We start from the raw sequence: 14,655 nt of genomic DNA on the forward strand, positions 1-14,655 counted from the left end.
TGAGCAAGTTATTGTTATGTTGTTTGAGGAGCCCCCCCCACTTCCCGCCAAGAACAAGTTCTGCTGAAACCTCTTTGTCTCCTTAATCTAAACTATTTTGGATTCACTATAAAGTTAATTCCAACTTTCTGTGCTTGCCAAAGAACTGCAAGCTTCCTTTTGTTAAGAGCTACTAACAAGGCAGATAGATTAATCTCAGATAAACCAAGCTCCTTAAAATGGGGGTGTCTTTACAGCTGTCATAGAACACATGACTAATGTGTGGATTGTCATCTCCTTTATTTCATGGCACAGAATCAAAGATCAGGTAAGAACTGGATGACTTCATATTTCACTTTGATAGCACTAGAGAAGGACCCACATTTGTAGTTGCTTTGGGAAAAGGCATTTTCTGATGACTCCCAATCTTCTCGGTCACCAAGTCCTGATGGGCTATTAGCTTTACTAGCAGTGTTATTTGCTAGAATTGCCTGAATAATTCAAATTCAGGGTCCAATATGTCTGGAACCCTGGAGAGAAGGGTGAAGTTCAGGGGGTTCCCAAGTATAGTTGCCCTGAAACTATGAGTTCTCCAAATAAAGAATAGATGGGGGAAAATATGGTCAATGATTAGGAAAGAGTTGGAGGTTTCTTAGGGGGTATCTTATACATTGAGGTTTGCTAACATTACAGGTGAAGAAGCATCATGAAGTTCTCATTTCTTTCCCTCCAAAAAGAACTTCCTGTACTATGAAAAAAAGATGCACAATCATTACAAATATAAGACCCAGCTGTGTAAAACCCTCTATACAGTTCCAAGAAAGAGGTAGGGGGATTGCACGATTAATCATCCTCCTGAAAGCACTTTTGAGTGTCCAGGATATGCAAAGTGATTGTCTCAGTACCTACCTCCATTTTTTTTGTTTCATTAAGCCAGGGGTCCCCAACCTTGGCAACTTTAAGCCTGGCGGACTTCAACTCCCAGAAAGCCCCAGCCAGCACAGCTGGCTGGGGCTTTCTGGGAGTTGAAGTCCGCCAGGCTTAAAGTTGCCAAGGTTGGAGATCCCTGCATTAAGCATTCAAATTTCTTGATTCTTCCATCATTCTGCATTGTTTCTAGGTTTACTTTCGCCATCATGCATTGCGTCTGATTGATGTTGAAAGTGCTGAGTTAGAAGGAAGCAGGACACTTGGAAAATAAATGACTTCTGATAAGTCTCTTCTGCTAATAGCATATATAAACCTGTTTTGTTTTCCTTCTGGAGAGCTTTGCTCCATGCTTATTAAAGAGGAATGTCCGGTCCTTCATCCCTTTGGGACAAAGCTATGTGTCCACCTTAGAAGACATAATCTCTATACATGTTCAGAAGGCCTCCCTCCAACTTCCCTCCTCCTCCCCCCTGTAGTATTTTACTTCTTTCCATTACATATTCATGAAGCTTGAGATAATAGCAGATGTCTTGTTTTTTGCCTCACAAAGAGCTTTACAAGCCTCCTGGGATACTAGGAAACTAAATTTAGAACTGCAAGTATCATCTAGAGAAGGAGAGAGAGGCACATGCAGATCATTTTTCTGGCATTTCCCGTAGCAGGACAAGATAAGAGTACAACTCTTCAGCTCTTCAGATAAGATTACAACTGTTCCTTCTACCCTAAATAATGAAGCTCTGAGAAGGATCGCTCTCTCTCTCTCTCTCTCTCTCTCTCTCTCTCTCTCTCCCAGGTAATCGTGAGTAATAATTAGAGAGGCCTCAGGGATATAGCTAATTATTGGTGGTAATTTATTAAGTTTTCATTAAACAGATGTCGTGATGAGCCAATCTTCTGCCCCAAGAGCCAAGGAGCTCTTTTGTTCCTCAATTATTGGTTTAGAGACAGACTATTCCGGGGGGAAAAAATGGAAAGTGATTGTTACTCTTGAAACCTACATCCTAATTTCAGACAGTCTGGAGAGAGAAAATGGTGCTGACAAGAAAAAAACAATAGAATCCCACAAAATCTGCTCATTTTTGCTTCTGCCTATCAATTATCCGCATACGATCTTGCATACAATTGAAGAGTGAAACTTTAAAAAAAAAAAGGTTCAAAATAAGGAAGCGTAATTTCTTCAGAGTTAATTGTGTCTGCTTTTCAAAATGACATTTCCTTTGTTCCACATTCTAGTTATTACCAAACTTCTCGGAGGAATATAATTAAGACATGTTCTGAAAAGAAAAGTACAGTATATGCTGATCTTTTAATTCAGACTGCAACAACTTGAACACTCAGGATGAGCGAGAGAATAAACTACTCTGATACCAACAAAATGTATTTTCAAGTATATGGGCAAAGAATCAAGCTGCAAACTTCGAAAGGAGCAGAGGTACATCTTATAGGTAACATTGACTTCCTTCAAGATATCCTTAGGGAATGAAATCTATTAAAGAGACTTTGAAAAAATGTATAAAATAAAGCTGACGAAAGGAGACTGGTTACAAAAATGGGGATGAACAATGGAGGTCTATGCATAAAAAAATGTACATAGGTTTAAGTGTGAATATTTTTTTCTTCAGATTTTTCATTCTCTGTTGGAAAGAAACCTGATGCATGTGTATATTACAAACTGAAATAGTTGAACAACATTAAAAGTGAATACAGTATTAGTCTCTGTACCACTGAATGTACATGAAGGTGGTATTTGGGAGTGGGGATCAGAGTACACATATTCCCCCCAAAAAATGATACAAATCTTTTTAAAACTTGTAAAACAGATTCAGATGTTTATCTCACAATGTATCAAACACAAAAGATTTCCAGTCCAGCTATTGAGGTATCAGCATTGTGGAAACTAGCACCAAAGGCTTTGTTGGAACTCTGTATAGGTAGTCGACTTACGACCGCAATTGAGCCCAAAATTTTCTTAAGTGAAACAATTTGTTAAGTGAGTTTTTCCCAATTTTACGACCACAGTTATTAAGTAAACCACAGAAGTTGTTAATAACACACTTGTTAAGTGAGTCTGGCTTCCCCATTGACTTTGCTTGTAAGAAGGTCAGAAAATAGGGTCACATGACCCTGGGACCCTGCAACCGTCATAAATATGAGTCAGCTGCCAAGCATCCACATTTTGATCACGTGACCATAGAGATATTGCAACGATCATGTGAAAAATGGTCATAAGTGCACTTTTTTCAGTGCCACTGTAACTTTGAATGGTCACTAAATGAACTGCTGTAAGTGGAAGTCTACCTGTATATGATGCTGTTCATGAGACAATGTTATAATGGCCTGGTGTCATGCATATAAGCCCTAACCAAGTTTTTTCCCCTCATATTGGCAAGGATTAACTAACTTAAGACTCACTGAAGCCGAAGCCAAAAAGAAAGTGCCCATTACATCAAAAAGATCTTTCCACATGAAAACAGGGTCAGTTTATTGATCCGCTGATGAGCACCAAGATTGCATGCAGCTTTAAACTGTATGGTTTATTTAATAAACTTGGCAGGTTGTTTCTAAGCAGACCAGTGGGACTTCGCCTTACGCCTGTTTGAAAATGGGACTGTTGATGGAACTGGTGAGTCTGATTACTGTGGTCCTTTATCAGGCTCACTTGATACTTCCTCCTTCCCAGCTTCGTTTGTCTCTCCAGGTTCCTTCCCTTCTTCATCTTCTCCTTCTTCTCGGTCTTTCACTTCTTTTCTTGCTTTGTATCCTCGGAAAATGGACTGGATTTTTACAGCAGCTTGTTCTTCCGATAAGGTCCCTTGAATATCCACCTCTGGTTTGTCTTCTTCCTGCTTTACAATTTAAAACAAATCAAGTTTACATTTCTCACCTTTGCATTTTGCCCACTGGGTTTCAAAAAGGGGTGTACAGAGAGAAGGAAGAAAGGAAGAAAAAAAATTTACAATAAATGCCAACCAATAAATGCCAACCAAATGCCAACCTATCAGCATACTTTAGAAGACTGATGCTGAAGCTAGGTGGGGAGTAAGATGCATCTTGCTTTTGTTTGGTTTTTAAAAATCCCCCCAAAAAATCAGTAGGGCTATTCTGAATATTAAACTCTGCAAATACTACTTGGGCAATTTTTGCTCAGTTTTCAAAGAAAGTTGTGTCTGATACAAATGCCCAAATTAATGTTTAGATAAGACCAATTGTTCATCCAACAGCAAACGTATCCTATTTGGAAAAAGAAAAATACCAATATAAAGATTCTTAGAGTGTACTGGTCAAAGTAACCAGTATCTGGTTTGTCCATCCACTGCTATGGAAGCTCCCTGCTAAAGCTGAGCTTCATTACTCATCTGGATGGCCAACAAAATCTCTTAGTGTTGTTTGGGATGAAAAATGGGAAGAGGGAGCACTATTTACACTGCCTGCACTGCTACAGCAAGGATAATATAAATCATAAAGATAATATAACCCTTACAACTAAATAAAAGTATAGGCTGCAAATTCACATTGTCTATGTCTTTAGTTTTATTTATACAGAATGAATGTAAATGACAAAGTTAATATAGTTTTGTGATAACTTCACTGGGTAAATTTAGCAGTGCTTAAGGCTGCTAAAATATGCACAGGATTTTGCAATGTGTCTTGATGGTTAAAACTGGTGGGATTTAAGAAACAATTTAAACTGTGCTCCGAGTGGGCACCTCTATTCTTTGTTCATACATATATCTTCACTGGAAAGGTGTTGCATTTTCAGCTATATTTTTTCTTTATTAAATCTAAGTCTAGAGTATGAGTAACTTAGAAGAGGCGATTTAAGTCTTCAGGGAATATGTGGGCATTTCTTTATGCCAAACAGCTTTGGAGATAGAGTATTTACTAATTTCACTGAGATAAATTCTTTCAATTCTTTAACTTCAAATGGAAAAATTGCTAATGAGCCTTCATCAATTTGACCCTTGATGGATCTCATATAAAATTAATGTTGGCCTCTATGATAGTGGATAATCTCACTGCAACATTTTAGGCACACCAAAGTCAGCAAGTATTATTTACAACAGGGTGTCAAACTCAAGGTCCAGGGGAAGCTTAGATCTGGCCCGTGAGGCTGCCCTGGAAATAGCGAAGGACTGGCCCACGGTGCCTCTGCCAGCAAAAACTGACCATGTGAGGGAGCCCTCCCGAGCTCTGTTTTCACTGGCAGAGGGTTGCAGGAGGCAGTTGCAGCCAAAAACAGAGTTGGCAGAGTGCTCGGGCCACCTCAGGCACTCCCATCATGAATGACGTCAATGTCCACCCCGGCCCAAACACAACCCTGATGCAGCCCTCAATGAAATCGAGTTTGACATCCCTGATCTACAACAAAGGCTAGTTTAGAAAAGGTATGCAATTAATCTCTGGAAAAATTACTTACTGGTTTTCCAGTAGTTTCTTCTTTCTTTTCCTTTCTAACTCCATCTCCTGGTGGTGCAAGTTCCTGAAAAAGCAGGAGGGTATTATTGATACACGAGAGCCTATTGGTATGAGAGCCCACTGAATTTTGATGCAAGCAAAACCCTAAAGGCAAATAATTAAAGTGGTAACTGAGCACATGGTGATAAAATTGCTAAATGTATGCCAAGCTCTCATTAGGCTCCATATAGAATCCATTGAAATGATGATGTAAAATGATGTTGTAGTAAGCCACTTCATAAGGAAAGAAGTGATTTCAGTCCTTTTTATGAGTACAGGTATGCATAACGGGATATTTTAATGCTATAGCAGTCATAGGATAAAGCGAGTGAATCTGAATTTCAATAGTAGGGGAAATTTTAGATTCCCACTCATCATTTTTCTAAATAAGCTTTTCACAAATCATTGTTGTATGAATTAATTATTGTAAGCTGCCCAGAGTTGCATCGCAGCAAATAAACTTAATAAATAATCCACATACCTTTGAAAATATGCCAATGATCCTAATTAACCTCATGGCTATTATTTTTAATCTGGATTTTAACCTCCTATATTTTGTTTAGTTTCATTCAAAGGTCTACATGTCAAAAGTGGGGGGAAGAGTTGTTCACTATATCATAATACTTACATTGAAAGCACGGTTATTGTAGAATCGGTCCTCTAGTTTTGCTCCCCATTCAGTTGGATCATATCCGGTTTCTGAAAAGACATGACTTTTTTTGGAAAAAAAAATACTGACTTCTCTTAAAAGCTTCCTGGTCAAATGATGCTTAATTCAATTGGGAATCATGACACTGATATTCCTTTAACAACAGTCCAGATTTCTTAACTGAAAAAAGGTAAACATGCACATGTAGCTCTACAGCTTTTCAATTATCTGTAATAAAGAGGAAAAAATAGGGCCTAAGACAACTGGCCCTGGCCAACTCACCACATGACAATTCAAAGTGGGATAACTGAAGAGAGGGACAAATGAATTTCTGGGACTCTACCCTCTGGCTCACCCCAGCCTCAAAGACTTCTAACCTGAAAAGGTTCAAACCTAAAGCAGGACAAGTCCTGCTGAAATTCAATTTTTCCCTACTGTTGAGTTATCCCATGTTGAATAGTCCCACAGCGAGTCAGCGAGGGTGAGCCTGCCATGGCAAGATGACCGTGGCAAGTCAGCCATGGCGAGTTGTCTTTATAGTATGAAGGATAATAGGTCAAAATTAAAACACCCCCCCAATTAAATATATGATAGGATGTTATGTTTGAAGGAGTTTGAAGAAGGCACTGAGCATTTGAGAATAGCCCCATTCAGAATCTACATAGTGGCTAAACTGGACAGGCCTTCATCAGTTTTAACAGAGAATCCTAGTTACTTTCTGGATGGTGCAAAAACATTCCTGAGAAAGAAAAATGCCACATGATGGATACTTAAATGAGTAAATAATGGTTTCTTGCAAACCAGATGAACCCCAATAATGCAAATGTATGTTAAAAACCTTAAATATAGTCAATTGAAACTTACTTTCTCTTTCAATAAGGAGAGATTCAAAATACTTGGCTGCAAAAGTTGGTATATCATCAGGCTGGTTTCTTAAGACTTCCCTGGCGAGTCCTTCAAGCAGATTGGCAAATCCTGGAGGAATGCGTTGAGTGGTGTTCGAGAACGGAATAGCCATTGTTTCTGAAAAAGTTTCTTTTATACCTAGAGTTCAGTTTACAAGAACAGTTAGTGAGACTTATAATCTAAATAAGACATTAAATATTGGATAAAAAGATAGGGTAAAGGTTTCCCCTGTCCAGTTATGTCTGACTCTGCGGGGCGGTGCTCTTCTCCGTCTCTTAGCTGAGGGAGCCAGCATTGTCTGAAGATGCTATGAGCCCAATTCACCTGACAATCTGGTGTTGTGGAAAAAGTATAAGGAGGAAGGAGTATTATGTATTCTTGCCACCTTGAGTTACAAAAGGCAGAATAAAAAAATTAATGAATAAATCTGAAAGTCAAGCTCACACCATTTAATATTTTTAATTGCTACAAATTTATTTAATCGTAACATTTTAAAGAAGGAATTGCTTTGTTCTGAACCAGACTAGTAGTCCGCTTATCTCAGTATCACCCAACCCAATTTGAAACAGATAATTAAATTTAGGAATATAGAGAATTCACTAAGTTTTTTTTAAAAAATTGACTCTCACATAGAGATAAACATGTCTATTTGCTATTGCACGCCTGTTCAAGCTTAGGTTTTACAGCAGGGGTGTCCATCCAATCTTGCCAATTTGAAGACCTGTGGACTTCAACTCCCAGAATTCCCCAACTAGAATGGGGATGGCTGGCTGGGGAATTCTGGGAGTTGAAATCCACAGATATTCAAGTCACCAAGATTGGACATCCCTACTTTACAGTATTTTACTTTGCCCTTCTTAGCAACATTTACTACTATGTTTCCCCGAAAATAAGACCGTGTCTTATATTTTTTTGAACCCTGAAATAAGCACTCAGCCTTATTGCTATGTGCTCAAAAACCAGATTGGGCTTATTATCAGGGGATGTCTTATTTTGGGGAAAACAGGGTATTGAATAGACTTGTCAGATTTTCTGTGAAAAATGTGGCACAAAGCAGGGCTACAAAATAGGAGCCTGCTTAAGACACTGAAGTAAGAATTCCCGGCCTTGATTCCTGGGAATGATGGGGGCTGAATTCTTGTACCTCTAAAAGTCGGGGAAGGAAGCAATAATGGAAGCCTCTTCCTCATGGGGAGAAATACAGGTAGCCTTCGACTTATGACCACAATTGAGCCCAACATTTCTGTTGCTAAGTGAGACATTTGTTCAGTGACTTTCACCCCATTTTACGACCGTTCTTGCCACAGTCGTTAAGCCAATGACTGCAGTTGTTAAATTACTAATATGATTGTTCAATGAATCTGGCTTCCCCATTGACTTTGCTTGTCAGGTCACAAAAAGGGATCATGTGACCCCGGGACACTGTGACAGTCATAAATATGAGACAGTTACTAAGAATCTGAATTTTGATCACGTGACCATGGGGATGCTGCAAAGGTCGTAAGTGTGAAAAATGGTCGTAAGTCACTTTCGTCAGTGCCGCTGCAACTTTGAACGGTCACTAAACGAACTGCCTGTACTCTGGCAGGGGCTATTTGCCCTCTGCCCATGCTCAAAAGCGCTCTTCTGATGCAGCCAGATTCCTGGCCTGTCTGCGCCCCTTCCTTCCCAGCCTGGAGCTATCAACACGTGGGGAGGCGCTTAGCGCCCCACACCGCCGCCCCGTCCTCTTCAGGTCCCCGGCCCGCCAAGAGGACCATTCCCAGGCCTCCTTTTACCCTTTTACCGCAAGGACGAGAGACCAGCGTCCTTCCTGTTGCTTAGCAACTCCAATCAAGACGGCAAGCGGGGAGGGCCAATAGAGCGGAAAAACGCGCGGTTGGCTTCTCAGGTCGGCCCACCCCATTTGTTGATTGGCTGCAAGCTCCGCCCTTCAACGACCAAAACTTTCCCCTCCTCCTCCCTCTCCTCCCTCTTGAAGCCCGCCCCCAACTAAAATCTCGTCCCGCCCCGGTGCTTCAGCGCGGTTGGCTTCCCCCTAGATCGGCCCACTTCGCCTGCCGATTGGCTGCGAGTTCCGTCCTTCAGCCACCAAACCTTTCCCCTCCCCGTTTCCTCCCTCTTGAGCCCGCCTCCAATTAAAATCCGGTCTCGGCCAGACGCCTCACCGCGTTCTCGGTTCTGATTTTGGGCGCCGGCGAAGGAGGCGGTGGCGCGGCCGAGGTTTTAAAAGTCCAAGCGGGGAGCCTGCGCTCCTAGTACGTCTTCTCAGGGCCCATGGAGTTGGGACTCTGCGGGCAGGGTGGGCCTGAGGCCTCGCTTTAGACCGGCCCCGCGGCGGTGACGTCACAGAGAGGCCGCGGTGACGTCACACACCGGGGGTCTCATGGCAGGGCCTCCGCCCGGGTTAAGCCGCTCGGGCAGCTCTTCCATCCCCCGTGGCTTTGCAGATGGGGTAGGCTGCGAGGGCGGGGATGGGCACCGAGGGCCACGCAGTATGGACTTTGTAATACTTGCGATATGGTTTTTGTAGTACTTGTTAACACTGGCCAGTTTACATGGGGGTTTTCTTGTATTTTTCAATTTGCCCTTTTCGAAAGGTGTGGCTCATGATTTGCCCTGCCTGAGCTTTTAACCTTCAAGAAAGGCCTCCCTTTCAGAAACCAGGAGGGGCAAGAGAGAATCCAAAGGTTTTGTAGATAACAAGTTTCATTTGCAGCTGTTCTCAAGCGTCCATAAACAAAACAAAACAAAAAAAAGCAAGTATTGAGGCTCAATGATGGGAAGTGTTGAGAATGTATCTTACCTATATCCATTCTGACATTTTTCTTTGCAAGTGTTTCTTTTGCTTTTATCCGGAGTACAGTGCTCCTTTGGTTGTTGTTGTTAGTTGCGAAGTCGTGTCCGACCCATCGCGACCCCATGGACAACATTCCTCCAGGCCTTCCTATCCTCTGTCATCCTCTGGAGTCCATTGAAGCTCATGCCTACTGCTTCAGTGACTCCATTCAGCCACTTCATTCTCTCGTCCCCTTCTTCTTTTGCCCTCAATCGTTCCCAGCATTAGGCTCTTCTCCAGTGAGTCCTTCTTTCTCATTAGGTGGCCAAAGTATTTCACTTTCCTCTTCAGGATCTGGCCTTCTAAAGAGCAGTCAGGGTTGATCTCCTCTAGGACCAGTTTCTTCGCCTTGCAGTCCAAGGGACTGCTCCTTTAGTAGTTGCTCGCAGACGTTTTAATTCTTACAAACTAACTAGACAGAGGACTTTTCCTTACCCAATCAAAAACTTTTTATGTGTGCAAACTATCAAAAGGGGAGGTGTGATTTCTCCCCTTTGTTCTATCTTTTGTGAAATCAATAAGGGAATCCTTTTTAGTTGAAATGTTTCAAATAAATCGTAAATCAATGTTTTTGGAGGTGGGCATCAGGTTGCTGAAGGGGATATTAGAGCACATATTAGAATGCAGACACGAGGCTGTATTCACCCATCAAGGCACCACAGCATAACCTAAAAGAGGGGTTCCCAACCGGGAATGCAAGACGATATTCCAGGGGACGTGAAAACGTGGGTTTAGAAGTTTCAAAATTCTAGTGTATATGCATAATTATATGCATATATTTATTTACTTTTGTAAGGGGTACCTGAATATATCAGAAGCATTCTAGAGGTGCGGGGTATAGAAAAGGTTGGGAACCCCGTCCTAGAATGTTGTGGGAATCCCTCTGTCATTTCCGTATTAAGCTGCTTGGCAGATTTAGCCACTTGGGGCTTATTCCAAAATAAGTTCTTTTTTTATAAGAAAGATATTTTTGTATAGAAAATTAAAATACAAACTTCAAAGGAAAGAATGTTTTTTTCTCTCCAGCGTTTCTATTTTTATTTTTATTTTGAATAGTTCGAACCATACATGATTTGTCATTATGTATGAACCCAACGTATGACCAAAATTTCCATTGCTAAGTATGGCACTATGTATAAAGCCAACACCACAGATAATAGTGTACTATCATGGACAAAATGTGTGGTCTTTCTCATCATCCTAAGTATCTGCTATGGTTTTTGCCTCTCAATCTATCCAGCACTCCTGGGGTGTCCTGGTGGTTGCCACATGAGTTTGCACTCGTGCAAATCTATCCAGCAGTCCTGGGGTATCCTGGTGGTTGCCACATGCTTAGCTGAGCTTTCAGAATACTATACAAGCCATTCTGTCAGAGTAATAAGGGTAAAGTATCATAGAGGGGTGTCAGGGTGAAGTTACAAAGAAGAAATGGGGCAGGAGGCAAAGGGTGGCTGGTTTACACACAAAAGCATTATGTGGTTTATGTGGATTGTATACAACTTAACTACCCAGGCTTAGTGAATAAGCTAGGGGTTTTTTTTTGGTTTTTTTTAAAAAAACCTTTTTAATTGTGGAATCCAGCCCCTCAATGTACTAAGCCCAAATTGTGGCTTTGCAGAGTTACAAGTGCCAATAATGTAACATGTTTGAATTTGAATTCAAAATAATTTCTCAGGGGGTACTGGGAAGCATTTGAATGGTTTGCTATCCTTAACAGCTTTTTTTTTCTGCTTCAGAGGCTATTTTTCCTCAAGTTCAAAAAGCACATTTTCAGAAGAGGGAGAAGTCATAAGGAGATCCTGTAGGTCAGATTTAGGATACAGTCAAATAGCCTTTTCCATCTCAGCCTAACAGTTGAAATTGTCTAGAGCATTATTAAGGATTCATATCTGCTGGGTGGTGACAAGGTTGCCATACCTATGAACAGCTATGTTACTTTCTCCCTACCAGCCCTATGTTACTTCCTGGCTTGGATCAGCCCAGTGTGAGGTCACAAGGAGATTGATGTCTTTAAGATACAGACTCCGGACATTCTCTGCTCCCAGAATTGCATGCTCTGACTTTCTGACTTCACGTTATCAAAAAGCACAATGGAGGCTTCCTTGGTATTCATGTTGCTCTTGGCTTGCACAGCAGGTGAGTGAGAAAAGACAGCTCCTGCTGCTACTTGTGAATGGACACTACTGGCCAGGCAAGTGCAATCTGGAGAAAACAGTATCTTGAAAATACAATAGCAGCATTTAACTAGAAGGAATTTGCTTCCCTTCCACGATGCTAAGCTTCCACCAGATACTTTTTGTTTGTATCCTGTATAGGATGAGCTTCCTTGAGCAAAATCCTGAATAAAGTTTGGTTCAGCGTTTGGTGAGGATACATCAGATAATTAGCTCATCTCAGTAGCGGAATAACTTTAAATATATTTACAAAGAAAGTCCCTTGAGTTCAGTGCCCCAACAAAATTTACTCCTGGGTCTATTCAGGATTGCATCTTGTAAGAGTTTTTGTAAGCAGTTGCTTAGGTTTGTTGCTCCTTTGATAAAGGGTTTATTATATTTTCTTGCAATTTTCTCATTGACTTGTCCAATTCTCAACTTTACGTTGTATCCTGAAAAGCAGCATACAGTTGTTCCTACTACACAACAGTACAAGGAAACACTACTTGCTTGGCATCCTGCCCTAGCTCAGTTTCTGTTTCTTATATTGCATATCTACAGTGGCCTATATTCTGTAGCATCTGCAAATGTTATAGTAGAGTATGAAACAAACTAGGCCGTAACTCAGTTAAATACTAAAGTGATTCTTGCTAATAGAGATTCAAATGACGGGAGAAAGATATTGGTTGCTGGAGCCTTAATTTAAATGTTTACCCTTCAGTATTTGTCAATCTATATTTCTAATAATCCTCTCCAAAAATAGCTAAGGTGGCCTCAAATAAAATATAGGAAGACTGATTCCTCTCTTTCAGTCATTCAGTGTTAAGGATATGATGCTATATATGTATCTCTTTGTATTAGTGACTTGTATTAGTGACTTTCAAGTAAATAAGTATAGGGTTGCCATAGCTGTAAGAGAAGGAGGGATTTTTAAATTCTTTTTTTATGTTTTTGCTCATACAATATGCTGAGCCAAGTTATTTAAAGACTTAACAGCTGGGTTTGCACAAGATGCTAGACTAGACTAAATTGAGGTGTTTGTGTTCAGGACATTGTCTTTATATGTTAGTTAATCGAGCAATCACATTTAGCTATATTTGCTTAGGCATTGTGATAGGAGTACACAGGCAGTATATTTGATTAAGCTGGGTTCAGCATATTGAATGAAGACTAACAATGCACTATTTAAATCCATACAAATAATGGCAAGCAGGCAAAGTGGCCTCTGTTTTTCTCCTGCAGTGAGGAGGGAATCGGGGACAGACTGTAGGCTCAGTCTCCTCAGTCACACAGTGACACATGGTAGAAATGGTCTCTTCTCAGAGAATCGGGCTGAAAAAACTGTTCACTCATAAAGATACAGAGACATATTCTATGTCGTACTTTCCTAAAAACTAGTCCTATAAAAGTGAAATTCCAAAGATCATACCGGATAGAAAAACAGGAGATTGTATGAATGTCTGTATGGGAAGAGCAGCAGAGAATGGCTTGAGTTGAAAACAAAAATAGGAAAAACAGGATCACCTGAAAGGTTTTTTTAATGAGCCTGAGATGTGTTCTTTCTTTCTCAGTACTATGCTTCCTTGACAATCTCTAATGAATTGCCAGCTATTTTTGCTGTTCAGAAATGTCTTAAGATTTGAATGGTTGTTCCCTAGCACAGGGATTTCTGGAATATTTTTGAGAAGCTGAAACTGTAAACCAGATTGTCGTGCTTTTTTGTCTGCCTCAGGTGCTAAGTTTCACTTTGCTTCCTATTATGCTGATCACATGGTACTCCAGAAGGAACCATCTCATGCAATCATATGGGGCTTTGGAGATCCTGGTTCTAAGGTGATGCTGACACTCTCCCAGAATCATAGTGTTGCGACCAAAATGGTACAGATTGAAGGTAATCCATAATATTAACAATATATACACGGCTTCCTTGTCCTAATGCTCATGCATAGAATATAGAGTAATACAATTAGAAGCAATCTTGAAGATCTTTTACTCCAACCCCCTGCCTATGGCAGAAGACCCTACACCTTTCTGGACAAATGGCTGTCCAGTCTTTTCTTAAAAATCTCCAGTGATGGAGCACCCACAACTTCCAGGTAAGCTATTCCACTGATTAATTGTTCTCACTGTCAGGAAATTTCTCCTTAGTTCTCAGTTGGATCTCTGTAATGATCTTCCACCTGTTACTTCTTGTCCTGCCCGCAGGTGCTTTGGAGAATAGATTAATCCACTCTTTTCTGTGACCCTCAAGTCCTGGAAGACTGCTATCATAGCACTCCTGGTCCTTTTCATTAGGCTAGACATGCCTAGTTCCCTTAGTTGGGAATGTTAGTTGAAGAAATGAGGCTTCCGTTTAGGACAGGGGTCTGCAAACTTGGCTCTTTTAAGACTTGTGGACCTCAGCAAAGCTGGCTGAGGAACTCTGGGAGTTGAAGTCCGCAAGTCTTAAAAGAGCCAAGTTTGCAGACCCCTGGTCTAGGATCATTCCGTTCCTGTATGGGTGGCTGTAAATTTCCTTCTTGCATTTCAGACCATCAAATTTAACTTCTGCTCTGTGCAGGAATCCAAATAAAGCTATGATTGTGGCCACCTGGGTGAAGAGAATTGCTCTACCAAATGTTTGGCAGGATGCCAGAGAGAAGAAATATGGCAATAAATCATCAGTTTCTTACAAGAAAGCTATAACCAATAAAGAAACTGTCAGAGGTTTGGTCATTTTAGGAAAGGTACTGATCTCTAATGGG

General features: G+C 40.9%; 2 protein-coding genes across 8 annotated transcripts in view; one reads left to right on the forward strand and one right to left on the reverse strand.

The window, feature by feature from the left end:
• Positions 1 to 3,362: 3,362 nt before the first annotated feature.
• SPA17 (sperm autoantigenic protein 17) lies at positions 3,363 to 9,224 on the reverse strand. Of its 3 annotated transcripts, none has more exons than XM_058194201.1 (5): positions 9,088 to 9,224; positions 6,878 to 7,057; positions 5,993 to 6,063; positions 5,327 to 5,389; positions 3,363 to 3,755 (listed from the first exon to the last, which is right to left on the reverse strand). In XM_058194201.1, the coding sequence occupies exons 2-5, from the start codon at positions 7,029 to 7,031 to the stop codon at positions 3,543 to 3,545; spliced, it is 501 nt and encodes a 166-aa protein (XP_058050184.1). In that variant the 5' UTR covers positions 7,032 to 7,057; positions 9,088 to 9,224; the 3' UTR covers positions 3,363 to 3,542. The 3 variants fall into 3 exon arrangements, with proteins under 3 accessions (XP_058050184.1, XP_058050187.1, XP_058050188.1); XM_058194204.1 differs by lacking the exon at positions 9,088 to 9,224 and adding an exon at positions 8,698 to 8,816; XM_058194205.1 differs by lacking the exon at positions 9,088 to 9,224 and adding an exon at positions 8,706 to 8,810.
• SIAE (sialic acid acetylesterase) overlaps positions 9,047 to 14,655 on the forward strand; it is a 37,416-nt gene continuing 31,807 nt past the window's right edge. For 4 of the 5 annotated variants that reach the window (XM_058194198.1, XM_058194197.1, XM_058194196.1 and 1 more), the window contains exons 1-3: positions 9,254 to 9,374; positions 11,709 to 11,894; positions 13,644 to 13,802. In XM_058194198.1, coding sequence (XP_058050181.1) covers positions 11,849 to 11,894; positions 13,644 to 13,802 — 205 coding nt within the window. In that variant the 5' untranslated portion in view covers positions 9,254 to 9,374; positions 11,709 to 11,848. Of the gene's footprint in view, positions 9,178 to 9,253; positions 9,375 to 11,708; positions 11,895 to 13,643; positions 13,803 to 14,655 lie in introns of those variants that run through there. The other variant, XM_058194195.1, reaches the window with a different exon arrangement.

The sequence above is a fragment of the Ahaetulla prasina genome, chromosome 9, assembly GCF_028640845.1.
Source record: "Ahaetulla prasina isolate Xishuangbanna chromosome 9, ASM2864084v1, whole genome shotgun sequence".
Lineage (NCBI taxonomy): Eukaryota > Metazoa > Chordata > Lepidosauria > Squamata > Colubridae > Ahaetulla > Ahaetulla prasina.

Excerpts from the sequence above, each read along its gene's own strand:
- SPA17 (XM_058194201.1), bottom strand. The coding sequence starts at position 7,031 with ATGGCTATTCCGTTCTCGAACACCACTCAACGCATTCCTCCAGGATTT. Across the intron at positions 6,064-6,877 it reads TCTCCTTATTGAAAGAGAAA|AAACCGGATATGATCCAACT; the intron begins GTAAGTTTCAAT and ends ATGTCTTTTCAG. Across the intron at positions 3,756-5,326 it reads AAGAAACTACTGGAAAACCA|CAGGAAGAAGACAAACCAGA; the intron begins GTAAGTAATTTT and ends TAAATTGTAAAG.